Source organism: Lagopus muta, chromosome 22 (genome assembly GCF_023343835.1).
Source record: "Lagopus muta isolate bLagMut1 chromosome 22, bLagMut1 primary, whole genome shotgun sequence".
Lineage (NCBI taxonomy): Eukaryota > Metazoa > Chordata > Aves > Galliformes > Phasianidae > Lagopus > Lagopus muta.
This window is the reverse complement of record NC_064454.1, coordinates 5,207,203-5,234,588: the sequence shown is the minus strand read 5'-3', so window position 1 is coordinate 5,234,588 and position 27,386 is coordinate 5,207,203. Positions and strand designations below refer to the sequence as shown.

The following is a 27,386-nucleotide window of genomic DNA, read 5'->3' as shown; positions in this document are numbered from 1 at the left end:
CCCTCCTGCAGCCCACATGCAGGCAGTGCAGTGCCATTGCTCCTCTTCTATTTGGGTAGTTCTACGTTACTTGTTTGATCGTGCCTTTCTTACCTCAGATTCAAAGCTGCATCCCAGGGCACTGACATCCATGTGCAGGTTTTTGAAGAGTCCAGTTGTCCTATGGAGACTCTAGATGTATTCAAAAAAGGAAACGGCCAAAATTGAGTTCTGATCTCTGCAATGCCATAGGCTGTGCAGAAGGAACTTGAGGGTCTGTAATTCATGGAAATAAGGGAGCAGAGCCAGAGAAATGTACCACAGCAATAAGCCTACATTCTGGAAATACAGGAGGCAGATGTGGATTTACAGAGTACAAAACAGGAGTAGACACTTTCTGGCAACTGAGAGATACACATAGGAAGTGCAGTGCAAATTGAAGCCTGAAGTCAAACTGAATCACCACAGTCTATCAGCCATTACTGGAGTAGCATCACCATTTTCCACTCCTTGAGGCTTCAAGCACTGTGGTTACTGACACATATGAGGAGCCAATACATGCCAGCTACCTCATTCTCACTTCCTCTTCACTTCTCCCTTCATCTACAGCCATTGTGCTTAAAGAACTCTTCACAAATCAGTCCCTTGGTCTCACTAGTGGGCTTACAGATTGTGAAGTTAAAAAGGAAGGGAAATCAGAGGAGAGGCAAAGTACCAGGGGAGGTACGAACCCACCGAAACAGGCAATAGAAAGGAAGTTTTTGAATTCTGAGAACTTGCTCAGGATGATGCTGCCACCCTTATAGAGCCATATCCAGCTAGGAGATGACATTTCTTGTGAAGTTTCACAAAAAAAGAGGCTCCCATCCAAAAGAAGCACACCTGCAAAAATCTATCTCTGCCTCAGAGCACAGATTCAGTCAAGACTGTGCCAGATGTTTTGCTTGTATCACTTTTATTAAAGGAATGTTATTTGTTAGCTTACACTACCTGTAAAGTATATCATGCTCCATTTGGGTAGAAATCAAAGTTCACTTCAAATCAACAGTTTTTCAACTATTGAAAATATTCTGTCTTTCAAGCTGCTAAAGAAATAAAATTTATCACTGAACCCCGTGGAAACAGCAAAAGACAAGAAACATAGTGGAACAGTAGAAGCGTTTCAGTGCAAAGCATTTTAAAACAGAGGACAGGTCACAAACACTGTCTTTGTAAGTAACACCAAACCTGTGACCTCTTGCATAGACTGCTTTTCTGGGCATGCTCCCAGAGAAAACAATCTTACCTGAGCTTCTTCTCTGTCTGCAACACCAGCATCCACAGAGCTCCCCATGTCTGAGTGCAGTGAGGCATGCAGGACGCCAGCTGGAGAAGCCACAGGGCCACGCAGAGGAGCAAGGTTCCCCAGGGGCACCTGCACAGGTGCTGGCAGGGTGCCTGAAGGCTAGAGGATGGGAGAGAAGAACATGAGTTCACAGCTCATACTTGCTTCAGAAGGCATTCCTCAATGCAAACACCGTTGGCTAGCATTGAACCTACCATCAAGAAATTGTTCTTGTGAGCTAACACCAATTACCAGCAAATGGCGTGTGTAGGAAACAGCAGATTGATTTACCCATCCGTTTCAACTCCTGAAGACCCATCTGGCTACAGTGATCGAGTTTAGAGCAGCAAGGTGATCCAGAAAACAAATGACCATTACTCCAAGATGGGAGCAAGAGCTTACCAACAGTCAGGCTAACTCACGCACCCACATGCACTGAGCACAGCACCCTCTGAGGAAGGCTCTTACCAGCACACCACCCTATGCACATTGGGTAGCTTCCCTCCTCGCTCTGCTCCTCTGAAACAAGTGAAGGAGAATCCAGCAGCCAAGAAAGTCTCTTACTTTCCACAAGCTGCAATTAGCATCTCTAGACGCAAATCCAGGCTGCTTCCTTTCCTTACACCACTGTACTTTTTCAGCAGTACTGAAAGTGGAAAGAAGTTCTGCTGCAGCACATCAGTAAGAAGCTCCTGAATATATCTTTACCCTTCAAAGCACATCAAGAGCCCTGGGAACCACCCAACATCCTCACCTCTGAACAATGCAAGCTTGACATCTCAAGTTATTTCCACTGAGAAACGTGACTGTTCAATTTTACTTTGTGGAATTCACTGCCCAAGAAGTCTCACCTTTGATACACTGCACCAGTTAAATTAGAAGCAAGTGTACTCTAGGGTTTTCTCTACAGCATGCCAGTACAGCCAAGTGCTGTTGCTTCAGCAGAGCACATGCTTATTCATAAATCACAGCCCTGGTACTCAGTGTTTATACAAAATTACAGACTGAAAACAGAGTTAATTCACTTGCACACTGAGGGACAGGGAGAAGGAGATGAATGCATACTGATCCTTCTTCCACCAACTCAGTGCCACATCAATGCTAACAGTACAAATAATGTATTCTGGGCTTACCTAATTATTTTCTGCAGATGGCCATTAACTATGCATGTGGAGCACTAGACACTAGTTGTCCTTCAGCAAAGATAAACTCACTTCCAGTGGGCTAATTAAAACTTCTTGGATAATCTGCAGTTCACCTGATATTTATAGGTATAGTTATTATCAGCTGAGCACTACCACACGCTGTTAATTAGAAATCTGAGCTAGCAATTTGGTGGAGGCACAGCTGGGCACCTGCAGTACTACAGCAAAGCAGCTCATTGCCACTACACACAGTGACTTTTTAGTTCCAGGGCAAGTTTTGCTTTGTTTTCAGAACAAGAGATTTGCTCAGTTCTTATTAAATTGAGGCAATTACTTAAGGACAAAGACAACCTGAAATGTTCCTCCCAGGGAAAGGGGGGCTCTATGAGTTGAAGGCTGCAGGACATATTCCATAGCACTGATAGACAGTGACAGAGAGCAGCACCTACCCTTTCTACTTCCCACTTCTCCACTTTCTCCCACTGCTGCAAGCTGAGTGCCAGGTTCACAGAGCAATGCTTTTCTAGCAGCTTTTTTGGGGTGTTTGGTATTCAAAGAGGAAGAAGAAAGTTACATTGACAGAGGGTCCCATCACACCTGTAAACCTTCTTGGTGTCCTAAGAGCACTGCCACACTGATCCAAGGACCAGAGTGTGTTAAGTCATACTGCCTGAAAAACAACGACCTGGAACCAATGGAAGCAATGCTACTATTTAAGGAAAGAGAATTCATTCAAATGTTTTTCTATTTTTCTCATTTAAGAGGGAAGAAAGTCCATTTGTCTACATACTAGACTTGTACGTGGCTTTGCCTTACAGTTTCTATAATGTCTTAACCAACACACTCACCCTGGACCTTCTTAGCCTCAAAAAAGCTTATTTCACCCTCAATTCAGACTGTGGGTTTTAGAGGGGAAAGACTGACTTCTCCTGTGCTTATTACGAAGGATCTTAGAGCCAAAATTAAGGACTATTTTGTATGGAATGCTGCAATCCTTTGGCATTCCCTGCCAATCACCCCTTTATTTCTTTTAGAAGACACCTCCCTAACGTAAGACTAATGTGAGAGGAAATTTTGCAGTTTGTCACACTTCCTTATATAACTTCTAACAGGATGCCTTCTCCCTTTGCTCCCGAAGGTTAGCTACAATGTGTGGTTTCAATCTCAATTCTCAAGATTCGTAACAGAAGTGCCATCACAAAGGACAAAGTCCTACCTTATTTTCACCTGTTCCTTCACCAACCTCTATTTTGCTGTAATTCTCAGCAGTTTTTCTGGTCTGGGTCACCCTCACTTCTGTGTGCTGACAGGGACTGTTGCTTCCTTGGCAGTCAGCCATCTGATAGAGACACTCAGGAGGAGCACACGAGTCTTTTGTGCCTCCATCCTCCCACACTCTGAGATCCTGATCTGCCCTTCCATTTCCTTTCTTCATTTCTTTCTGTCCTTCAGCAGCACCATCAGAATCCTGGACAGTGAGTTGCTCACAGGAATCCACCACAAACCTAACGCATTCAGGTTCTAAGCTGGCACTTTCTTCATGTTCCTGCAGCACGTGGAACAATTTCATACTCTTGGAGCTACGTTCCCTCTCTGATTTTTGGGCAGGACTGCGTATCTGAGACATGGGTGATGTCAGGAAGGCACAAGGCAGCATAGGCCCCTCAATGAAAAAGTGCAGGTCCTTTGGGCTTCCAGACTCACGGTGTGGAGAGGAGAACTGATGGCTCACTCCCAGTATCTGGGGTGTATCAACACTACGAGAACTGTCCCAGTCACTGCTGTCACATTCTGATATTGAATCACCTCTTTCTCCATCTTCTCCACAGCCATCTTTGACAGATGGAGAAACACGTTTTGATGTACGATGGTACACATTAATTCCCCCCTTTGCATCTATTCCTTGCAAGCAGGGTTGCACACCCATGATCTCTTGAGGAACTCCAGATGGGTTCTCTGGTACACCACTGACATCGTCTGCTTTTATATCTGCTCCTAGTTCCATTGGTTCCATTTGCTTTGAATCCTGCCTCCCAGGTCTGCTGATGCTCTCATCATTCGTGCAAAGAATGACAGCTTGACCCAAAGCCTCATCCTGAACTTCTCTCTTACTTCTACTCTGAGATACTCTGCTGTGAAACCTTAGCTGCTCTTGAACATATGAAGCATCAACCAACTCCTGCAAACTCCAGTCACCCATGGGACTGGAATCAAAGACAGTCATGTCATGGCTCCTTCTTCCTTCTCTAGCTTGCAATAAAATTGTATTTCTCTTCATAGCCCCAACAGAGTTGAAAAGAACATTTTCTCGTACTTCCAAAGGTACATCTTGGCCCTGCTGGATGTATACATCAAAGCTGCTGAAAGGTGGGCCACTTCCTACAGTTTTCACATCAGTTAAGGTTTGGCGTGGCCTGTTGAATGCCGATACAAGTGTGGGATGCAGTTTGTTTGGCCCCATGCCTGCAAATTGTCTCCATGAATCATTTATGTGTGACGGACTCCCTCTGCCTTCATTGCTAATCTGGCTATCTGGTTCTGGCTCAGGATTCTCCTGCCCAGGGGACAGAACAGCACAGGGTACATGACAAAAGGATGTTGAAAGAAGAATCCCTCACTGCATTTCCTAACTAGATAAATATTAGCACATAACTGAAACATATCACAACTATATATATGTATATATACATACAAACTTATCTTGCTTAAAGTACAGATTTATATCTAATAAATGTGTCACGTATATAAATTGGTGTGCAAATTTTTAGAGCACTTGAAGTGATCTGTATGTGTATAAAAGAAAGATAATCATATTAAAGGCTTGAGGTTAAAGATGCCTATGCTTTTAGTGGCAACACAAAACTCTCTTTCCCCACTGATATTTAGCTCTTTACAGGCTAATGGAAGGAAGGCAGGAATGAATTCCATCACTTAGAATTCTAAAGGGCATTTGGCTATGCTTCCAGCTACAAAAAGCATAGTGACCAGCCTACCTGCATCCCGTGTGTGGATACTACAGCAACAAGCACAGACACCCTCTATTGTCTTCTCCAAAAGAAAATCCAGAAAATCCCTCAGCACACGAAGTGTTGTCCAGTTTCCCTCCCTCTCTCCACAAAATGCAAAATAAATAAATGTTCTCTGCCCTAATGAAAGTATGTCATAAAGCAACAAACTCAGGTCCAGAGCTTAACGTGGTTACTTTTTTTACTTTTCCTTCAGAATGGCCAGTATCCACAGAACCAGCCACCTTGGCCCAGGTGCTTTTCACCAATAGCATCATTGACTCATAGACTCATAGCCTGACGGGATCCCCAGTCAAGTGATTGCTCTTTCCATCCCAAAGCAGCAACAGTACATTACCCCCTAATCCACAGCCACTCATCCTCAGCCAGCCTTCTTGCTCCTCCCCAGAATCACTGCATGCAGCAGAGCCTACTTACAGCGTGCTGCTTCGATGACTGCTTATCCTTCTTGTCTTTCTTATCTTTTTTGTCTTTCTTCTTCTTTTCTTTCTTTTTCAAGCTGCCACATGCCAGCAGCTTCCTCCGTTCCTGAGCGACCAGCGCTCTGTAATAGTCATCACAGGGGTGGTCCCACGTGGACTGGCCGTTGTTGAAGTTGAAATAGTAAATCTCACCAGTGACATCCTGGCTGTGTGGCAAAAACAGTGTGAGAACACAACAGCAACTTTAGCTCTGCACAGACATGGTCTCATTCAAGGGCTTTCAAAGGCTCTAAAAATATGCACCACACGATCACCTCACATTCAGTGAACAGCAATACAAGGCCTCCAAGAACCCAGAGGCTTCAGTGTGGTGAAAAAGCCCTTCTTGAGAATGGTCACATCTTCATTCAACTTGTGAAACCTTTTTCCCTCTTCCTCAACTGCCCCAAAAAGAACCCAGAAGTACCTGCGTATATTTTTTCCCCTTGCCAGCTGATACCCTGCTCTGACAATCATAAACACAAGCAGAGAAGGCCAGCAGAGACCAGCAATCTTGTAAACCAGCTTCTGAGAGGGCTCTCTCACCAGGGCTTCCACTGGGGTGGTAATGGGGCCACAATTCCTTCCCTGGCCAGCCACATCAGCTCAGGCTCCTCCTTTGGGTCAATGCCGATGTCTCTTGCAAAATCCAGGATTTCTAGGGAAACAAAACAGGAATCTGTAGAGATGGTCTACACCAAGCAGTACACAAAGCCAGCTTCCACAGCTAAAGCAATGGACACAATGGAAATCCCACCACTCAAAACCACCCAAACAGGTCTGTGTGTCAGCGAACGTATCAACATGTCTTCCCTGGCTGGTGAAGCAGAGAGCTTGAGACTGCAAGATGGCAAATACCCTTGCAATCAAAAAGCTGGCTTTTCAACTCTACACGACATCTCCTTTTATCCACTCTCCTGAATCATGCTCTCCCCAGTTCCCATTTACTTAACGCTCCTTGAAATAACATAGCAAGCTTGAATTGCTTATTGCAGCTCCTAGGAGGATGAGCATCTATTACCTTGCTCACTGGGAACATATGTCTCATCATAATCTTCTTCCAGTATGATCTGGTCACCAATGCGCATGACACCTCCTTCCATAGCTCCCTGCACCTGGCAGCAGGAAGAAAACAACACAAAAATCACATGGTGCAACTGCAGCCAGACAGAAACAAAACTTCCCATCACACAGTGCATGGCAGAGCCTCACAGGAAACTCAGCACTGGAACTGTGGAGGAAAACAAGGTGCACTGGGGGTCACCAAGCATGGATGCAGACTGAGAACAAAGCAGTAAGGCAGCCAGAAACTGAAAGCCCTCACCTCAGTGCCAAGGGGGAAGAAGATACACAGTTGGTCACAACACCATCAGCTCACGGCACCCTACAGACAAGGCAGACAAGGCAGGCACAGCTCTGCCCTGCTCACAGCACTCCCCCACTGCAACACTGATCAGAGACCTGAGGCTGATGCTGACAGAAAGGTTTGAGTCCCCCAGGCTTTCCAGCACCTACAGAAGAAACGAGCCCTGGCTTTGGGCACTTTTTAGACAGATAAGGGAAGGTTGAAATAAGAGATGGTAAGAAGAAAGAGTTTTCCCAGACCGCAGAACTGCTTTTTGAGAAACCCCTGGGCTGAATCTGCTCTGCCTAGGGACGAGTCAGCTTCTCTCAGCAACCCAATTGGCCTCTCCCATGTTCCCAGGGGGCATTTTGGAAGCTAAAAGCAGATCTTAATTTACCACGTCCCATCTCTAACCTCTAGAGAATTACTTCAGTATGTAACTTAAACTCCACAGACACAGATTTGAGGCCGTGCTCCTTCAGAGCCCATCACCACGAGCTGAGCAGATCGCAGCACTCACTCGGGCACACGAACGGTCCCAGCCAACAGCTGAGCCTCCAGTGCCCTCCGTTCAACCCACGCTCACAGCCCTGTCGCAGAGTAAGGCCCAAAAGCAGCAATTCATCCGGGCTGCTCCAGACACAGCCGTCAGAATCAACCTACCCGCTCTTATTCCTCCTCTCCGCCCCCCCGCCCACACACGCGGATAATCAACGCATTCGTGCAGCCGTTGCGGCCCGGAGGCAGAGTCACGCAAAGCTAGCCCGAGAAGGAATCTTTTACGAGCAGACGGAAGCATTCGAGCTGTAGGAGGGCTCAGCAGGCCGAGGCCCGCCCCGCACCCGGCTGTCATTCTCACCCTTCGCTCGGTCCCAACGGGCGCTCATCGGGCCGGGCCCCGCCGCGCCGCCGCTTCCATGGACGCCCACGGGTTGCCCGGGTCCACGCAGCAACCACATCCGGGTCACGACGCCCTCACCGGCCCGCCCCCCCCCGAGCGCTACTGGTCAGCGCTATCACCGCCCGGCTCTCGATTGGCTGAGGGGCGGTGGCGCGCGCAATGCATGCCGGGGGTTGTAGTTCGGGGAAAAAATGGGGGGCGCCGCCTCGCGTTGCCATGGCGACGCGACCCCGGGGCTCACCTGGGCCCGGCCCGAGAGCGGGGAGCTGCGGGGCGCTGTGGGGCGCTGCGGGGCCCTGGGGGGCCGGGCCGGGCCGGGCCGGGCCGGGATCCGAGCGCTTCCGCCGGCGGGCGGGGCGACGGCAGCGCGGCCGGGCGCAGGGGCGGGGAGCGCCGAGCCGCCATGCCCGCCGCCCCGCTCGGCCCCGCGCCGCCTGCCCGCCCCGGCGCGGCCGCCCGGCCGAGGCGCGGGGCGCTGCGGGCCCGTTAGGGGCGATCCGGGCACGGGGCCGCGGCCATGGCTGCCTCCGCCTGGCCCTGCCTGCTGCTGTGCGTCGGGGCCGCGGCCTTGAGCGTCGGTCCGGCCCCGCCGAGCATCCGCTTGCCACTGCGGGGAGGATCGGCCCCGCCGCCGGGCGCCAGGGCGAGGAGAGCGCCGGAGGAGGCGGAGAGGAGGAGCGCCTTCGTGGAGATGATCGATAACTTGCGGGGCAAGTCCGGGCAGGGCTACTATGTGGAGATGACGGTGGGCAGCCCCCCGCAGAAGGTGAGGGAGAGGCGCGAGGCTGCGGGGCCGCACTGCCACGACCCGTCCTGGTGGCTCTGGGGGTCCGCGGGAGTCGGCACGGTGTGTGAGCGCGTGCCATGCATAGCAGCAGCGGGACGGTCAGCCCAGCGGGACCTTGAGGGCCTCCTGAAATGCGTGGAGGTCTGGATTCGTTCGAGCACAGGGCCGGGATCCTGTGCTGCTGCCGCCCACGGTGTAGGTTGGCTCTGCCAAAACTCTGCTGTGCCCACGGTGGTTCTGAAATAGCAGCTGGGCTTTGCTATGTGCACCTCCAGCGTGATCTGCCTTCTTCCTCGGGTGCCTGGTGGGTATTGCACGGGTGGTGCACTGGGTAGAGAAGCCAAAGGGGAGAAGAGAAGCACAGCAAGGGGGTTCCTACAACTGCCTTTGCTCACAATCGACAAAATGTTGCTTGTGGGAGTGGTCTGATAGTGACAGGACAAGGGAGAATGGCTCTAAGCTAAAAAAGGGGAGATGTGGGTGAGCTGTGAGGAAGCAATCCTTGTGTCAGGGTGGTGAGGCACTGGCACTGCTGCCCAGAGAGCTGTGGGTGCCCCATCCCTGCAAGCACTCAAGGCCAGGTGGGATGGGCCCCTGGGCAGCCTGAGCTGGTGGGGGGCAGCCCTGCCCACGGCCAGGGGTGGCACTGGGTGGGCTTTGAGCTCCCCTCCAACCTGAGCCATTCTATGGCTCTACAGATTGTGTGTCTTGAGGTGGCTTTGTGTCAATTTGTGTGTGTTTAGGATGTATTTTTCTGTTCAGGCAGGGTATGTTTATGGGGAAAGGAAAAAAAAAAAAGGAGATTATTTCTAAAATCTAGCTCTAAATGTGATTTCATCATCCAGCCCTGCTGGAGCTTTTGCTTGGAACATGCCATGTGTCACAGCTGCCAAATAATTTCAGTGAGAACCACCTGTTTCCAGGCACTCGTGGATTTCTGAAGCTGTCACCCTTTTGGGAAGCATCTTCCAGCCTTGGAGTGCTTCCAAGTGTGGATGCAGTGTGTGCATATGCATGCGTATGTGCATGTTTGTGTGCCTGAGCAAAATCCCTCCAGGCATTTTAATGGAATTAAAAGATTCACATGAAAGGCTAAGTTGATGCATACACAGGAAATTGGGGAGCGTGGCGGGTGTTTATCTGGGAGGATGCGTGCTTCCTCTTCAGAGGTACACATGCAGCCCAACGTGGTCTCAATGCCAGCCCCTCGCTCTCCTTGGCTTTCATCTTCTTTGTTGTGCTGTGCTTGAATTTTGGCTGTGAGCTGGGCTGCACTGCGCAGTCACTACCAACAATTAATCGCTCTCGCACCCCCCCGGCTCTCAGCGCGCCTGTGCCACCAGCGCTGATTCACCCGGACAGCAGGAGGAGGTGGGAGCAGAGCAGCCCGAGCCAGCGCTGTGGGACAGATGGCAGAGGCTCGGTGCCACCGCTGTGTGCTTGTCCCCCCGCGACCCCACAATCGTGCTGCCAGCCCCGCTCTCGTGTGCAGTGTGGAGGCAGTGCTTCTGCCAAGCGCCCAGAGGGGCTGTCACATCCAGGGAGCTGCAGACGGGCTTCAGAAAGCATCCCTGCCATTCATGTCCCAGCCTCACCGCTGCATGTGTCGTGTCCTGCCCTGAGACAAGGGCTGGGCTGCGCCTGGAGGAAGTGGGGCCAATGCACGTGGCAGCAAACTCGAGGCAGCAGAGCGTAGCCTGCAGGGCAGAAACCCCACCCCTGCCTCCCACTGTCACCGGTGCAAAACGCTGCACATGCCACACAAGGAAGAGCCCAGTAGGCAGTTCTGGGACTGTCTGAACGTCCAAGGGCTTGGCGCAGGTCCTGGGCAGCTGCAGGTTTCCTCATCTTCCTAACATGGTTGTTCTTGACAATGTGGCCTCCAGAGCGAGCCTCCTCCCCGCTGCCTGTGTCCTCTCCCTGCAGAGTCAGCTCAGCAGGTATCTCCCCAGAGAAAGCAGTCCTCACCAGGTACCCTGGAGATCAGCAGCAAGGCGGTGTGCAGCAGATGGCTAATGAACGCTCCAGCAGCCACCTTGGGAATGGCAGGGCTGTGGTTGCCTGGGGAAGGCTCTGAGCGCCCCTCTGAGCAAGGCGTGCAGCGGGGTGAGCGTGCTGCTCCACTTCCTACCTGGAGCTGACAGTCTCCTTGGCAAAAAGCCTGCCTGTGTCACGGTGTGGAGGATGCAGGACAGCCACCAGGGTCGGTGCAGGAGAGCTGGGCACCAAGGTGGGCCAGGGCAGTGGTTGCCGAGTTTGTGCTGTGTGCAGGGGAGCCGTTGCCCGTAGTTCACTGAAGAAATTCTGCAGGTGGTAGCCAAGCACCAGTGCGATTAGCACAAGCGCATTAGCTTCCTTCCTTCCCGAATCCACAGCTTAAGGCCCACAGCCCTGGTGGATCACTTGTGTGGGTGAGCAGCCCTATGGCTGCACAGCCCTCTGCAACCAGCGGTGTCCTGCCAGGCCTGGCTCCAGCAGGGCAGAGGGGCCACAAGCAGAGCTTGGCCAGTGGCGGGACAGGGCTGGCCCACTCCTAGCCCGGCTGGTGGGTGCTTGCCAAGCTCTGCCTGCAAGCTGCTAATCCAGGGCAAGGCAGAAATGAATCGGGAGCGGAGCTCAGCACACGGATGGCTGATTAGCGGACGCAGCAATCCACAGCGGCTTGTGTACCATCAGTCCTTCCCACCAGCAAATTAGATTTCCTGGCAAGGGGGACCTGGAGACCTTGCCTTGCTGCTGCTCTCTCCCACACCGGTTGCAGGGGGCTGAGGTCATACCGTGCTGAGCAGGGCAGGAGAGCTCACGCTGTGTTTGCACAGTGCCAGATGATGTTTGCTTTTTGTGCAACAGCCTGATGTTGCTGACTCCTGCTCCACCGTCCCATCCTCTCTTGCACAACTGCCCTGAGCCATCCTTGTGCACAGCATCAGCAGGCCCCAGCAGCTGCTGGGCTACAGCCTCCCTGCCCTACCCCTGGCTGCCCCATTGCTGCTCCCACAGTCCCACAAGCGTGGCTGGCACACAGCCCTAGCCAGCAGGGCAGAACTAGGCTTGCTGCTGAGATGAGGACCCAGAGCTGTGGGTCACAGGAGCACACAGCACAGCAGCCACCATGCAGAAAACACAGGGAAAAAGAAAGCATCGCTTGCCTGCAATGCCACGCAGACTTGGGTGCACAGTGCAGCCTGAGTTCTACAGCAGTCACAAACCTTCCTTGTCTCTTCCTTCTCCAGCTCAATATCCTGGTGGACACTGGGAGCAGTAATTTTGCTGTGGGAGCTGCACCTCACCCCTTTCTTCGGAGATACTACCAGCGGCAGCTGTGAGTTCTGTGGGGACAGGCGCTGGGGGAAAACAGCACAGCCACTGGTCCTTGTGCCTGTGGCTCACCTCCAGTGATGGTGTGGTCTGTCTTGCACTGGGTCTGGCCGCACATGGCCCTAAATCCTGGGCTGGCACAGGTAATGCTGCTCAGCCTCAGGTAGATCTGGATGGCCCCTTCTTGTGCCTATAGAAGCAGGGGAGCCCTCAGCTGCCAGTCCACCATCCCACAACATTTAAGCAGCCCATATCTGTGCTGCTGGCTGTTTTGCATAGCATACAACAGCTACAGTTATCCCGTGTGCCCTATTACTGCCTCACCCCAGGCTGCAAGGCACTGTCCTTGTGCTTCCCTGACCCTCTGTGGACTCTCCAACAGCTACACGGGCAGAGAAATGTAGTGTCCTCACACAGCCATGCTGACCCACAGCTGGGCAGGGCTGTGCACTTGTAATGCTTGGTTATTATGCATGTGCTCTGTTTGTCACTGTCTCCTCTGCAGTGGTTTTACTCTCTTTGACGCCATTCCAGGTCCAGCACCTACCGTGACCTGCGGAAGGGTGTGTATGTGCCCTACACCCAGGGCAAGTGGGAAGGGGAGCTGGGCACTGACCTTGTCACTATCCCCCACGGCCCCAACGTCACTGTCAGAGCCAACATTGCTGCCATCACGGAGTCAGACAAATTCTTCATCAACGGCTCCAACTGGGAAGGGATCCTGGGGCTGGCCTATGCAGAGATTGCCCGGGTGAGTCCTGATTGTAGCCGGGGGCCCACATCTGCCTGTACTGCATCTTGCTTCTCAGCAAACATAGGCATCGTGTCCCAGCACAACACACCTTGCTCAAGGGGTAGGGGTTACATTTCCTCTCTCCATAGCTCCACACAGTCCCAGTGGGCCCAAATAGGCTGTGCATTTGCACTGCTGACCTTGAGCCCTACCTCAACAGTGTACAGAGCCAGGATTCTTGTGGCACAGAGGGGACACCTGGGTGTCCTCCACTGACACGTCCCTGTCCTGCCTCTGCTTTTCTCCAGCCTGATGACAGCTTGGAGCCCTTTTTTGATTCCCTGGTGAAGCAGACCCAGGTGCCCAACATCTTCTCCCTCCAGCTTTGTGGAGCAGGCTTCTCATCCAATGAGACGGAGACCTTGGCATCAGTGGGAGGCAGCATGGTGAGTGCTCTGGAGAAGGAGCTGGTGTGGCAGCAGGAAGCTGGGGATTCTCCACGTGGTTTGGGTGTTCCCATGGGCAGAGATGGCCATACAGAATGTGCCATGGCTGCAGATGCGGTATCAGACACCTTTCTGTTCCCATTGCAGATCATTGGTGGCATCGACCGCTCGCTGTACGTGGGTGACATCTGGTACACACCCATCCGGAAGGAGTGGTACTACGAGGTCATCATTGTCAAGCTGGAGGTCAATGGGCAGGACCTGAACATGGACTGCAAAGAGGTGACAGGGGCCCCAGGGGGAGCTGCCCTGCAAGGGGTTTGCTTTGTTGTTGAAAGCATCTGTCCTTTGGTTACTAAAGGATAAAATCACTGAGTGCAGCAAATGCTGCAGGCCCTGGTGCCTGGGGATTCAGTGTCTGGTTGGTGATGGAGGCTGAGGGCACCAGGCAGCTTGGCCAAGGGTGAAGCTGAGATGAGCGTGAGCTTTGAGTCCATCACGATAGAAAGAAGGGGATGGGCTCAGCCTCAGTAGCTGTGCAAGGGAAGCCAGAGCAGTCAGGTGCTGGCATGGAGGGGAGCAGGGCTGGGATACCCCCTGGGTCATTCTTCCTCTCGCTGTCTGCAGTACAACTATGACAAGAGTATCGTGGACAGCGGCACCACCAACCTCAGGCTGCCGAAGAAGGTGTTTGAGGCTGCAGTGAAATCCATCAAAACAGCTTCTTCGGTCAGTGTGGCCCTTGAAACTCATCCATCCATCTCCCCCTTCTGTGGGCACATCCCCAGTGCCAGTGGAGGGCTGTGGGCAGGGTGACTGCCTGTCACCAGCCTGAGCATCTCTGCTCCCTGCACACACAGACCCCTCACCTCTCCTTTCCCTCTGGCAGACAGAGAAGTTCCCAGACGGCTTCTGGCTGGGGGAGCAGCTGGTTTGCTGGCAGGTCGGCACCACCCCCTGGCACATCTTCCCCGTTCTGTCCCTCTACCTGATGGGAGAGGCCACCAACCAATCCTTCCGGATCACCATCCTTCCCCAGGTGAGCGTTGGCCGGGCCAGACCCTGCCCAGCACCGAGCAGGAGGCAGTCTGGGGCAGAGCTGACAGCTCTTCTCTCCCTGCAGCAATACCTGCGCCCAGTGGAGGATGTGGCCACCTCTCAGGATGACTGCTACAAGTTCGCCATCTCTCAGTCCTCCACAGGCACTGTCATGGGTGCTGTCATCATGGAAGGTTTCTACGTGGTCTTTGACCGTGCCCGCAAGCGCATTGGCTTTGCTGTCAGTGCCTGCCACGGTAAGGAAGAGAAGCAAGGCAAGAGGGAGAGAAGGCAGGGGCTATGGGGAAGAGGTGTGGATGTGCAGTGGTATCTCAGTGACCAGATGCTCACTTTTACCTGCCCACAGTGCACGACGAGTTTCGGACAGCCGCAGTGGAGGGGCCCTACCTGCACTCCAACATGGAGGACTGCGGCTACAACATCCCACAGACGGATGAGTCCACCTTGATGACCATTGCTTATGTCATGGCAGCCATCTGCGCCCTGTTCATGCTGCCTCTCTGCCTCATGGTGTTCCAGTGGCGCTGCTTCCGCTGCCTGCGACGGGACCACGATGACTTTGCTGATGACATATCTTTGCTGAAGTGACACCGGAGCGTGGGGGCAGCACCGGGACAGCAGGTGAGGCAGGAGGGCGAGGAGAGGTAGGTCCTTTTGTTGGAGGCTAGAGCATGGAGACTGGACATCAGCCTAGGGTGCTCACACAGTCAGCCCCGGCCCTCCTGGCTGCAGGGACCCAGTGCCCTTTGAGTTAATGGGCCAGGAGCAACCCAGTACCAGGAGCAGAATGCCAGCACTGAGGCTCCAGTCCCAGGCTTGAGTCCTGGGTCACCATCACCCAGAGCAGCATTTGCATAGCAGGACAGGAGAGGCAACACCAGCACTGGGGAGCAGGTGGAGATCAGGTCCCAGCAGCAGGTTAGGATCCCCCTCTGTGCTCCAAAGGCGTTGCCCTGGTTCTGACACCAGCCACCCCTTGCTGACCTACAGCAAAACTTCAATGTGTACTTGCAGCCTGTCAGGCAGCAGCATGTGCAAGGGCAGCTTGGGGAGCCTCAGGCCTCAGCTGCTTTTGTCTAGGATCCTCAGATGTAGCTTGGCTGCTACTGGGTGACAGCACAGCAACCCTGTTTCACCTGTAGCCTCTGGAAGGACTGGGTGCAAGTGTCTGCTCTGGCACAAAAATGAGCTGAGCTTTCCCTAGCTGTCCTGCCAAGACTTTCCAAACTGTTGAGCCATCACCCCATTTCTGTCCTCCTCCCTCCCCCAGTGCTGCATCTGCCCTTCTCAGCCTGCACTGTAGGGAAGCTGCTGGCATAGGCTCTCCGTGTAGTGATCTGTGCGTGTGTGCATGTGCGCTGTAGCTGTGCCTGCCCCACGCAGCTCCCCTCCCCATGACACCTGTGAGCTGGACTCCAGAGAGTGCATCTCCAGAGCCACTGCCCTTGTAGAAAACACCACGCAGTGCCAGCCTGAAGCTGCCCTGGAGTGAGAGAAGGCAGAAGCTGGGGGACAGCTGCTCCCATCCTCCTGCCCCCCTGTACAGTGCACACTCTAACATGTGCTGTGGCATTTCCCCTGTCCTCCCGACCTGCCCTTCCACTGCTGCCAGCCCCAGACCTCTCTGCGCCCACCCTGCCTCGCTGCCCCCCAGGACAGGCAGCCATCCTCTCCTGACTCCATTTTTTGACCACCACGTCCCCTTGGGGGACAGGGAACTGCCTCACCTGCATCCCAGATCCACAGTGTTTGCTGCGTAGAAGCTGCTGGCTGCCACCCTCCAGCCCTGGGGACAACAGCCTCTGCTCCAGGACACGGGGTTCTCTTCCCTGCGCTTCACGGCCCCTCGGACTGAACGGGAACAAAGGAAGGAGCTTCCCTACAGCCTGGAACAAGCAGAAACCGCGTGCCAGGAGAGAGCTTGCCCGTTCCCCAGCCTGTCGCCTGTTTGAAAGCCATAGGGGAGCCAGCGCCGGCTCGGCGGCCCCACCTGCAGCTGCTGCCTCGCCTCAGCAGCTGCTGCCTCGCCTCAGCAGCCAGCGCACCCGGCTGCAGACACGCTCGGACCTGGGCTCCTGCCCCCAAGGCAAGAGACGCCCTGGCAGCACTGGAAAGGAGGTGTCTGTGGGAACTGCAGCATTTCTTGTTTTTCTAAACACATGGTTGTATTTATTGTTTTGTTGGGTTTTTTTACAATGCAACTCACTGTTAGTACAGCTGCGCAGAATCAGTGTGTATATAGCAGGTCCCTGCACACAGGTGTACAAATAATGGTCTGCTCCTCACCTGTACAATATATACATATAGATCTATTTTTAATTCTAGCTCCAAAAGCCACTGTTCCAAACCCAATAGTAGGGGGTTTTATCCTGTTTCGTTGTGTTGTTTTTTTAAATATTTTTAGCCCTCTGCTCAGTCCTAGGGCCTTGGCCAGCACCCAGCCCAGGGCTTGCTCAGCAGCGGCATGCCTGGATGGAAGCACTTTATGGATCATGGGGTGACCTGGAGTTGGTGGCAGAGGAGGCATTGCGTGTCAGGGACCCGGTGACAATGATGAAGGGATGCAGGCAGAGGGCACAGCTGGATCACACAGCCGTGGTTCACAGACCAAAAGGACACGGGTCAGAGGAGGCGGTTTTGCCCTTGCTTTGTTCATACAGCAAAGGGAAGATGCCATGGTGTGTAAGAGCAACCTTTCCCTTTTGTGTTCCCCTGCATCACAGCTCACCCTGCCACAGGAGGAGGGTGCCACTGTGGTTGCCTCCCATCCCCAGAGCACGTGCTCTTGAGCTTGCTGACAATTGATAATGCTCTGTTTCCTTAATTCTCTGCCTCAGACTTGGACGTGAAAGTGCTTTGTTCTGAACACTGAGCTTCACTAATGAAAAAGGCAGCGTTCCTCCACAGGTGAAAATCAGAGCTACCTGCAGTGCTAGGGCCTGGGCGAAGGCACCGGTTCAGGTGGATACTGGCTGGAGCACTACAAGCCTCCAGCGACCACTAACATAAAGCTCATTAACAAAATCCTGCAGTTAAAGATTGCTTTGGGAAAGATGTGAGGGAGGGAGGCAAGAGGAAACACAGGGTAGGAGATCAGAAGAGAGGCAAGCAATCACAGCACCAGGCAATGCCCCGCCAGCCCATCACACGCACCCCTGCACCATCCCACTTACCTACTGTATTGGGAAACAGCATCCAGCTCCCGTGCTGTGCTCCAAAACTCATCCAGCAATTCAACTCCAGTGCAAGGTTATGCAATTGCAGAGTGCACACAGACCTCCACACCCTCGTGCCTGCCCAGGACCCTCCCCAGGATCCCAGAGACTCTGTTGTGGACCACTGCCTTAAAACATGCTGACAAGCGTGTGTGTGTGCATGTAGAAAGACTCAGACTGTGGCCAAATTCAGGCACGCCGTACCCTGGCAGCACTTGCACTGACCAACCCCAAAGCAAAGGTGCTTCTAGCAGTGCTGAATTTGTGCCACAGGCTGCAAAAAAAGAAAAAAAAAAAAGAAAAAAAAAAAGGAAAAAACCTACAGAATAAGTACAAGATTTTAAGTGGTGCTGAGCACCTTGTAATCTCATTGAAATCCACGGAGAAAGGGTTGGTGCATCAGCCCGGGCTTTAGGAGAAAGTACAGGAGAGGGGATCCGAGGAACCGCAACTGGTTGGTTATCCTGAGCTGCAGTGCAGCCAAATTTGTTTGCTGCCCAGTGCTCCCTCACCAGGACCCAAATCTACAGCAGGAAACACCAGGAGAAAGCGTGTGCAGAACTCTGCCCAGAGGGAGGAGGGCTGGGGATGGCTAGGGCAGGCTGTCGCTATAGACTCCGGTACTCTGTAACCTATTGTCTGTGTAAGAACAATGAATGTTAACACAGTAAATTATTACATTAAAGAAAATAAAAAGAACCAAAAGCTTCTCATCTGCAATCTGTTCATTGCTAGGAGGGGAACTGCTCAGAGCACGCACAAGGAGCAGCAGGTGGATGTGGCACAGCACGTGTGACATCCCAGTGAGGGGAAGAGAGTCCCTGCAGGCAGGTTGTGCTTTCACACACATGGGAAAGGAAGCCAGAGAGGTGAAAAAGGAGCAGCACCAAATCACTGCATAATATACACACTTTATTTATGAATTTGTATGTATACAGACTTTCTATACACACATTACCTATATAATAAAAATGTACATGTGTATACATGGTCGTATAAATATAGAACTGTAGAAATCTTAGAACTGATCCTGTCTATTCACAGCAACTCCTCCCGTGGGACCACTTTGTTCGAGTAGCCGTCATTTGAGACTTGGACAAAAGGGGCAAGTGTCATTTGTGTTGGTTTGTGCCCAGAATTTGATGCACTGGAAGAAAGAGAATTAGTCAAGAGCCACTGGCACAACTCAAAGGTGCTGTGAACGTGGCGTTACTTGTCCAGAAGCGATGGCAAAGGGCATCCATTTTATGGGATGGCTTGTTTGCTCCTTAGGAACAGCTCGGTCAAAAGGTCACTGTGACTGGGGAGCCCTTTTCAACCGAGCTCCTGTGCACAGGCCTGCAGTGCACCAGCAGTGAGGTGAGTGCAAGCCTTCTCCATCGCCCTGTGCTCTATGACCTCCCAGACTCTCCTCCTCCAGGAATGCAAAAGGCCAAGATTTAACCCTCCTAAAAATGAGCACAAGCTCCAAGGCCGAATAAAGATAGCCTTGTTCTTAAAGCCACCAGCAAATGGTGGCCAGGGTGGCCCAGCTAAGAGCACGAAGTGATAGGACACAGAGAAGTCGATAGATTGATCATACCTTTCTCCTGGCAAAGTCTCCATACAACAGGAACTCACTACATACACCCAGGGACCCAGGAGAGGAATCTGCACTGGGAACCATAATTAAGGAACACAGAAGATGTACGTAGCAAGGAAGGACTTACCTCCTTGTGCAGCACATGCGAGCAGGCCATGGGATGAAGGTCGCTGGGCTGTACAAGCTTCTGGCACATGAGACATAGCTTACAGGCAGCTGGGGTCTGGGTCGAACAGCAAGAGAACACAAAGCAGACAGTTGAACTACACAGATAGACACACACATATTCAGTGTTGCAGCTACTAGTCTTGCAAGGGGCCCCAGTTTGCCCAGCTCTTCCCTCTGCACACCAATCCCACAGCATTTTCTCTCCTCCTTTGATGCAGAGCACAGAAGAACCCACGCTTCCAACCCATCCCTTCTAACCCACCAGCCTGAGCAGCTGTGCGAGGAGAAAGAGAGCTCCCTGCTCCACCAGCTCATCCCTTTGGCCACTTCTCAGAAGGGCTCCCTCTCCAGCTGGCTTTCCCTGGAGATGGTGAAGTGCACTTGGAAAAACCACAAAATCTTACATGTGATGCCGTTCCTGGGTAAGCTACCTGGGCTGGGGGCAGGAACATTGGCGTGCTGATCTGAGGCAGCGGAGCAGAAAACATGGGGGCCCTGATCCGACCGAGAGGCTGTGGGAAAGCAAACAAGACACATCAGAAATGTGCAGAAGTGAAGGACAGCCGTGCTGCTGAGTTACCTTTGGGAAAAATTGCTCCCCTAGCATGTACAACCCAAGCTTGAGCTCTGTGTGGTCCCACCAGTGGGCCCCCATTCAGCTCGGTCTGCAGGGAGCCAGGGAACAGGAGCTGCTTGCTTCTCTCTGCCACCCAGGCTCCCTTTCCCTGCAGCCCCCCACCAGGAGCCAGCACGGCCCCCAGCACCACTCCAACAATCCTACCTGAGCCCCAGCTGCTGCCCGCTCCTGCTGCTCCGCGAGCTTGGCTGCCACCAGCTGGTTCAGCTCCTCCATAGTCAGACCCGCCATCGTCCTCCGAGCAGTCTTGATCTGCTGCAGGATGTTGGTGAGCTGGGCCCTGCAGAACAGCAGCCTGCTCAGAGCTCCCACCCGCCACCACTGAGCCAAGCGTCTCCCCAGAGGGGAGCCCTCCATCAAAAGACCCACAACAGTGAGACAGCCCCCCAGCACCAGGGGAAGGCTGTATCACAGCACAGGAACATGTGCTCTCAATCATCCAAATGAGATGCATCGCATGCTGAGCTTCTGTCCCTAAAACAGCAGGAAGTGAGGGAAATCCCAGCTGGAGCAAGAGACAGTGCCCACCTGGTGCAGCACCTCAGCAGAGGAAGGCAGAGCTCTTGGCTGCTTTCAGGTCTCAGTGCTGTCTTTTAACTAAAGCTCCAAGTCTTTCTTACTGACAGAGAGCAGCCACCCCTTGTCTTCAAGCTTCCCTTATTTCTCCAGACAAGCTTCACTTCCCCTTATCCCAGCCCGCACCTCACCCACACGTTTTCATTCCCAGGGAAGAACACCATGAGACACTTACTTGTTGCACTGGGGAAATCGAGTCAACAACTTCTCCAGCAGCTTCTCCAGCTTATCTGCTGGCTGTGACCTGTGAAACTCCGGAGTGACCTTAACTCCTCCCAGACCCGGTGGAGGGGGAATGGAGGCTGCAGGAGTCATGTGAGGACTGTGTGTGCCAATAAGCGATGCCACGACGGGGCTGTTTCTTCCTTGGGATGCAGGCAGCGGTGGGGAAGGCTGGTTGGGTCTGGAGATTGCAGGGTTCAGGAGAGGAAAGGAGAGCGCCCGAGGATCAGCGCTTGGCATGACCATGGGAACAGGAACCGGTCCTATGGGAAATGGGAGCCTGGGAGTAAGGGATGGATTGGGCTGGAATGCCGTCAGCATGAAATCTGTCTGAGGAAGAAAAACAGGGGGGGAAGAAAAGGCTGGTTAGAGTAAGTCCATCTCAAAGCACAGCTGAGCGTCTTCCTCCCCAGCCAGACAGGAGCTGAGCTGAGCCACAGCCACTGGTCATTACGCTTCTCGTGGCAAGCGAGGGCCATGCAGCCCATTCTCACCAGGGGCAGCAGGTGAGCCCAGGCAGACAGCTGCCTCAAAGGACAAGCAGAGAGCTCCAAAAAGCACAGTCCTACAGAGTCTCCTTTCACAGACTTAGCACAGACACTGGCAGTCACAAGCCAGCAAACAGGCTATTCCCAGAGCCTCACAGCAATCAAAGCTTTGTTTTCAATCAAAAATTTGTTGGACTGGAGAGGCACTCACTTCTGAGGGTGGAGGTGGCAGTGTTGGGGTTGGGATCTGTGGGAGGCTGCTCAGCTTTGTTCCATTTCTCACCATCTGAATGTGGTCATTGAACTGATCCTAAAAGAGAGAAAAGAAAACAGGCATGTTTATCAAAGCCTCTGGCTAAGGAATTTTGGGGCTCCGAATGCCTAGAACAGGCAAATTCCCCTGGCACTGTTGCCTCAACAAAGCACTCAGCCCCAGAATGGTTGCAGGCCCCAAAGCAGACACGGCTTGGTTTTGCAGGACTGAAGAGAATGAGAAAGGACCTGGAAGAAGAAAGAGAGTAACTGCCTCTGTTATTAACCCAACACACTGCTTTCGTATCCACATGGCTTATCCACATTCATGAGTCTGGATGCAGGCAGAGCTCTGCAGCTGCTCACAAACGCTGACTGACTGTGCTACACCTTGGGATACAAACCTCTTTGCTGGTCTTACTGTTCTCCCAAAGAGAGCTGCAGCTAAGCACGTGAAGAAGCACCAGCATGAACCACACACCCAAGCTGGGAGCTGCCTGCAGGAACTTACTCGGACACTTTCCTTCGTCATTCGTATCCTGTTCAGCCTCATCTCCCACTCCTGCTTTGGCCTCATGGTCTCCAGTGTTGGTGGTGCAGACCTGCAAGAACAATTTAACGTTCCCTGCTGAACGTTCCCAGTGACAAGCATGCTGTGTCACTGGCAGCAGAGCAGAAGCAGCTGGAAGCAACTAACTCCCCAAATCCCTCTGCTTTCCCCTAACAGGGGTCCCCTCTTCTGGCTGGGGAGGAAAAAAAGCTCAAACCCAGGGGAGGAGCCCTACAACAGTGCATGGTGCTACCACAGTACAGACTGATCTGTGCACACAGACAAACACTACAATCAGTACTGTGCCTACACAGCAGATGAGCAGCAACAGGAAATATTTAAGCACAGCCAAACAGCTCCATCCCGTGACATCACTGAATCACATTAGATGAACAAAGGAAACTGAACCACTCCAGTCAAACTGTCAGAGCAAGCAGAGGAAGAGGAGTTAGGCACACAGGTACATTCAAATTACCCTTTCAATTCTGAGGGACTTACTTGAGGTAGGTGAGGTGCAGCTCTGCTTCTTTTTCTGCTTCTTCTAGTTTCAACACCAGCAGCTCCTTTCGGCTCTCCAGGGACAGGATCTAGCACACAGGGCCCCACATGAAAGCAGTTTCTTATGCCCTCATTTCCTGCTGCAATACCGTGACTGTGATCTCTTCACTAAGCACCACACTGCATGCACAGGGGCATCAGTCCCAACCAATGTTTACTGCACTGACATCTGCTTAACTCTTTTCTTGCCCTCCTGCTCTTAATTTCACAGAATCTGTCATTAATGATCCAGAATCTCAAAAAGACACCTGCAAACCAGCTGAAGAGGAAGAAGTCACCTACTAACCTCTGCTTTCCAGGCCCGTTCTGTCTCCTCGAGGATGTTCCTGTTGATTTCATTGTGCTGGTTCTTCAGCTTATCTAGCTCCATCTCCCATAGCTGCCTGCAGACAGAAACAGAACGACTCTGCTCCAGCACTGGAATCACTTGAAAGAAGAGATCTGACAAACTCCCACAAAGCCAATTGATCCCTGCAACTCCTGACGGAGTGGAACTGTGGAGCATTGGCAGCTTCCAGACCGTGACATCAGTCACATTTCCCAAGGCTGTGTGAGTCAGAATCCCAAGAGTGAGCGCTGCAGAGCAGCAAACAAATACAGTGCAAACACAAGCGTACAGCTTAGCAGAGAGGGCAGGAAAGAACTCCCTCCCTTCAGCAAAACTCTGGCCAGCTCCAGGGAACGGTGCACAGTTCAGGTTGCTTCCCAGAACCAACACACTCCAGTCCTGAAGGAGGAAGATGGCCCTTTCCACCTGTGACTGGGTTTGTGCAGCACTAAAATACCTGAAATGCTTTAAACCTGAAAGGTTTGAAGCAGTTGGGCAGCTGTAGGAAACAGCATGAAGAAATAGATTTGCCTGATTTTTGGGAAGCTGAAATTCAGTCAGAAGTAGCAGCTACAAGCTGAGTCAATCCATTAGGCATAAATTCCAGTCTCATGGGATCTTTATGCCACAAGAATCAAGGAGCCTCCTTGAGAGCGGGATCAGAGGATTTAATCCAGAGGCTGTGAGCAAAACCTGCTGGAAGGGGAGATGAAACCTCTACAATACATAACTGGAGCACTGTGAGACCACCACCTCCAGCCTATCCCACAAGGCTCTCCGAGACAAAATGACCAGTACAAGAACGTTCAACAACATTAATCAGGTAACAGATAAGAGCCTTACTTTTCATCAGACTGCTCTGCAATCAGAGAAGCAATCTTGTTTTCCTTTTCCTCCTGCTCCTTCAGCAACCTGCACGAACACAAAGAACAGATGGAGTCACCTCCTGCAAGGTGTCAGCACACAGCCACTGGTGTGCGCTTCTCACCTTCACACTGTGCATCTGCACAGCTGTGTGCTCAATGCCACAACTCTGGAGACCAAACTACACCTCCCATGTTTGAAAGCAACCACTGCCATCCTCAAGAGCAAAAATTTTGCTGTATCACAGCAGTGAGCACAGACTGTGGCTTTTATCCAGGATCCACCACAGGGAACTGCACCTCTCTGACAACGTTTGCCACAGTTCATGCAGGGGGAAAGGAGCTGAGTGCTGGGAGCCATTACTAAAGCAGCTTTATGCAAAAATGTCACTGAGCCCTCAAATTAAGAAGTCAGATCTCTGAGACATCCCAGAACGGCTCCCTAAAAATGCCAATTCACCATTCAGAGGAACCTGAAGCCCTTTGCCTGCTTCAGAACCCCTGTGAATCTAGCACGATTCTTTGCACAGAGCAAGCTGCCTACCTGAAAGCAAAGCATGACTGTGCAGTGTGTTCCGAACCATCAGGCACAGGCAGAGTATTTGAGCAGGAAATTTACAATAGGAATTTTACAACAGGAAACACTGAAATTTACTACAGGAAACAAGGCACTGCCAATGACCTGTCCTGCCTCCTGCTGAAAGGCTCTGCATTCTGAAAGACAGAACACAGAGCACAGTGGAGCTGCCGAGCTCTGTCTGCACATACAGGTACAACCACCACATCCAGCTCAAAATTCCTTTGTGGGACCACGTTTGCATGCTCACAGAAACACGCTTCCAAAGGTTGAAAGCAATCCTCTTTTACTTAGTCTGTGTACAGCAGAGTTCAATTATGCCTTCCTTCCTAAAAAAAAGGCTTGCTTGTTCATGCCAGTACCTTCTGCCTTTCTCACAGAGTTTCTCAATTTCTGCTTTCAGATCCTGCTCTTTCTGCAGGAATTCCTTCTTCTCTTTCTCCATCTTCTTCTTTGTCTCTTCCCGCTTGATCGTAACGGCCTGAATTGCTTTCAGAATCTCCTATAGGAGCAGAAGCAAGTAAAGAGCAAAATCCTCAAGAAATGGCTTTTGTTATTTATAAAGACGTTGTTTTCTTAACAAACTTGGAGAGGTTATAAGATTACAGACATCAAAATCTTTCTTTTTAGTTCATGAGTTTATCATGAGGCAACCCAGGAGACAGACAGAAGGTCAGAACTGCAGGTTCTCCTGTCTCCTTACAAAGACAAGTTCTAGCTGATGAGCCACCCATGATTCCTTCTGTGTTAACCTGGGCCCCACACAGCTAGCTGTCAATCACTCATTCAAGCCTGGGACCCATTGGCAACAACTAGAGACATCTAAATAAAGGCAGGGAGATAATTCCCACTTCACACCACTCTCCCCACCAGTTTCCATGTGGAAAAAAAACTCTTGCATGTGTTAGAGAGATGCTGTAAGACCACCAGACATGCATGCAAGATGCTTCACAGTTCTAAACCCTCAACACCCAGATCTGAGCAGGAATCAATCCTTAATGCTGTGAAACACACTTATAATACAAGGGGAGAGGTGCCACGCTGCAGGTCACTGCCACTTCTTATGATGTTTTGCACCTCACTGTGCCCCTCAGCACAGGCCCAGGTCAGCCCACCTCAACTACAAAACTGCTATGGGCAGATAACAGAAAGAAGACTTTGCTAATTACCTGGTGGTTCTTCATCTCTTCTTCCCTCCGCTGCTGGAGCTGTTTGAGCTGCACCTGCAGCTGGTTCTCCACTTGCCGCTGTTTGTCCAACACCTCCTGGTACCGTTCCTTTAACAAAGCCCTCTCAGACATCATTTTGTCCTGCAGCAGAGAGCAGAAATTCAAGAACCTTTCCCCTCCATCACACCACAGAGAGCGTGGACACAAACGGGAAAACTCAGCAGAACAGTACATAGAAGCCCAGCAGATGCCAAGGCTTAATCTTTGCAGAAGCACGGCTCAGTGACTCCCACCACAAAAGCTCACACTCTGGAGGTCAGAGAAAATGAATGGCAGCGCTGCCTGAAGCTGCAGCCAGAGCTGCATTTCCTCTTCTAAAGAGGACAGGTCAGGAAGCCAAAGCTGGTATTTAAAGGGGAAAAAAAGACATCCTGTGGGAAGGGCAGGGGAGGCAGCACCAGGATGCCGAGTGCCACGAACAACCCTGCCTCCAGCTACCTCCTATACACTGCTACAGTTTCACCATAAGACATCCTGAGAGCATTTTCAAATGCCCTGGGATGCCTTGATAGGCAAATGAGTGAAAACGCAGTGAGTGGTGGAAGGAAATGTTTTTGATAGTTTCCTTTTTATTTTTTAAATAAACAAGATATTTAGAAAGAAACAAACCGGCAGCATTTCACTTAATGCGGAGCCAGAAACAGACTGAGATTCACAGCCCTTATTCACTGAACTGCCAAGATGATCTTCCTTGCTCATACATAAGACACATTAGAGCTACCAGGTCCCACAGATGCTACCCCCACCACCACTGCTTTGCAGCCTTTCAGAACTCAGGTCATGTTGCTGACTGCTGAAGCACCACGAGAACTTTCTGAGCACCCACAAGTTTCCAGAGCTGCAAGGCACAAATCGCCCCCTGCGGGAGCAGGAGCAGCAGAACCCCGACCTACCACAGGGCTTCAGTACCCACCAGGTTCTTCTCAATGTCCTGATCCGTGTTCGCATCCGCGTCGGCCGTTTTGAAGTCAGTCTGTAAAGGGCGACGGCTCCCATCAGACCCCCCCGCAAACACCCCGGCCTCCCCCCAGTCACCTCCAGCGCCGGAGGCGTCCCAAAGCAACGGCTCAGCCCCGCGAGGGGTCGCTCCCCGCCAACGCCTCGCTTCATTCCTTTACTTAAAAGCCGCCTCGGAAGCCCCTCACCGCCAACCCCCGTTACACCCCCGGCCCCGGAGCTTCTCCCCGCCGCCCCGCGCCCACCTGCACCGCGATGTTCTGCGAGGGTTTCACGCTCGCCTCCTCCGCCTCGTCCTCCTCCGCCGCCCCCTCGCTCTGCCCCGCGGCCTCCGCGCCGCCGCCCGGCCCGCGCTCCCCCTCGCCTCCCGCCGCCTCACCGGGGAGGGCCGCGGACTCCGCCTCTCCACCAGGCGCCGCCTCGCCGGGGCTCTCCGGGGCGGAGAGGCTGTGCGAAACAAACAGGTCACCCGCCGCCGTAGCCGCGACGCGGCCCCTCCACCCGGCCCCGAGGCCTACCTGGCGGGCGGCGCGGCGGCGGGGCCCTCGGCCTGCGCCCGCTCCAGCGCCATGGCGACCCGACCGGAGGCTGCGGCTGGGCCCGGAGCGGCGCCGCTCGGCCCGCGTACCGCCCGCCCCGCCCCGCCCCTTCCGGCCGCCG

The 27,386-nt window shown here is 52.6% G+C and overlaps 3 protein-coding genes across 10 annotated transcripts in view; 1 reads left to right on the top strand and 2 right to left on the bottom strand.

Moving 5' to 3' along the window:
- The window catches only part of CEP164 (centrosomal protein 164), a 43,674-nt gene extending 35,770 nt beyond the window's left edge, over positions 1-7,904 (bottom strand). For all 4 annotated transcript variants that reach the window (XR_007380950.1, XR_007380951.1, XR_007380952.1 and 1 more), the window contains exons 1-7: positions 7,801-7,904; positions 6,957-7,050; positions 6,482-6,593; positions 5,892-6,102; positions 3,665-5,002; positions 1,265-1,423; positions 94-171 (exon numbers count right to left, since the gene is read on the bottom strand). Coding sequence is in view for 1 of the 4 variants with exons in the window: in XM_048968527.1 (XP_048824484.1) it covers positions 94-171; positions 1,265-1,423; positions 3,665-5,002; positions 5,892-6,102; positions 6,482-6,593; positions 6,957-7,038 (1,980 nt within the window). In the remaining 3 variants the exon portion in view is untranslated. The remainder of the gene's footprint in view (positions 1-93; positions 172-1,264; positions 1,424-3,664; positions 5,003-5,891; positions 6,103-6,481; positions 6,594-6,956; positions 7,051-7,800) is intronic.
- A 733-nt stretch (positions 7,905-8,637) lies between these two features.
- Positions 8,638-18,557, top strand: BACE1 (beta-secretase 1). Of its 2 annotated transcripts, XM_048968542.1 has the most exons (10): positions 8,638-8,947; positions 12,202-12,290; positions 12,821-13,037; positions 13,328-13,465; positions 13,613-13,747; positions 14,093-14,194; positions 14,355-14,504; positions 14,589-14,760; positions 14,871-15,145; positions 16,137-18,557. In XM_048968542.1, the coding sequence occupies exons 1-9, from the start codon at positions 8,699-8,701 to the stop codon at positions 15,110-15,112; spliced, it is 1,494 nt and encodes a 497-aa protein (XP_048824499.1). In that variant the 5' UTR covers positions 8,638-8,698; the 3' UTR covers positions 15,113-15,145; positions 16,137-18,557. The 2 variants fall into 2 exon arrangements, with proteins under 2 accessions (XP_048824499.1, XP_048824498.1); XM_048968541.1 differs by lacking the exon at positions 16,137-18,557 and having other exon boundaries at positions 14,871-15,963.
- Positions 18,558-18,630: 73 nt separating this feature from the next.
- Positions 18,631-27,332, bottom strand: RNF214 (ring finger protein 214). Of its 4 annotated transcripts, none has more exons than XM_048968531.1 (15): positions 27,245-27,332; positions 26,972-27,173; positions 26,683-26,742; positions 25,710-25,850; positions 24,903-25,042; positions 23,944-24,012; positions 23,059-23,155; positions 22,713-22,801; positions 22,176-22,266; positions 21,624-21,722; positions 20,878-21,254; positions 20,271-20,406; positions 19,894-20,001; positions 19,449-19,544; positions 18,631-18,886 (listed from the first exon to the last, which is right to left on the bottom strand). In XM_048968531.1, the coding sequence occupies exons 1-15, from the start codon at positions 27,295-27,297 to the stop codon at positions 18,821-18,823; spliced, it is 1,824 nt and encodes a 607-aa protein (XP_048824488.1). In that variant the 5' UTR covers positions 27,298-27,332; the 3' UTR covers positions 18,631-18,820. The 4 variants fall into 4 exon arrangements, with proteins under 4 accessions (XP_048824488.1, XP_048824490.1, XP_048824487.1 ...); XM_048968533.1 differs by having other exon boundaries at positions 19,921-20,001; XM_048968530.1 differs by having other exon boundaries at positions 18,631-19,544.
- Positions 27,333-27,386: the final 54 nt, after the last annotated feature.

Coding starts and splice junctions, on each gene's coding strand:
- RNF214 (XM_048968530.1), bottom strand. CDS start 27,297: ATGGCGCTGGAGCGGGCGCAGGCCGAGGGCCCCGCCGCCGCGCCGCCC. Junction 26,743..26,971: donor CGCAGAACATCGCGGTGCAG/GTGGGCGCGGGG, acceptor CGCCCTTTACAG/ACTGACTTCAAAACGGCCGA. Junction 20,002..20,270: donor GGGCAGCAGCTGGGGCTCAG/GTAGGATTGTTG, acceptor GCTTTCCCACAG/CCTCTCGGTCGGATCAGGGC.
- BACE1 (XM_048968542.1), top strand. CDS start 8,699: ATGGCTGCCTCCGCCTGGCCCTGCCTGCTGCTGTGCGTCGGGGCCGCG. Junction 14,505..14,588: donor GGATCACCATCCTTCCCCAG/GTGAGCGTTGGC, acceptor CTCTCCCTGCAG/CAATACCTGCGCCCAGTGGA. Junction 14,761..14,870: donor TGCTGTCAGTGCCTGCCACG/GTAAGGAAGAGA, acceptor ACCTGCCCACAG/TGCACGACGAGTTTCGGACA.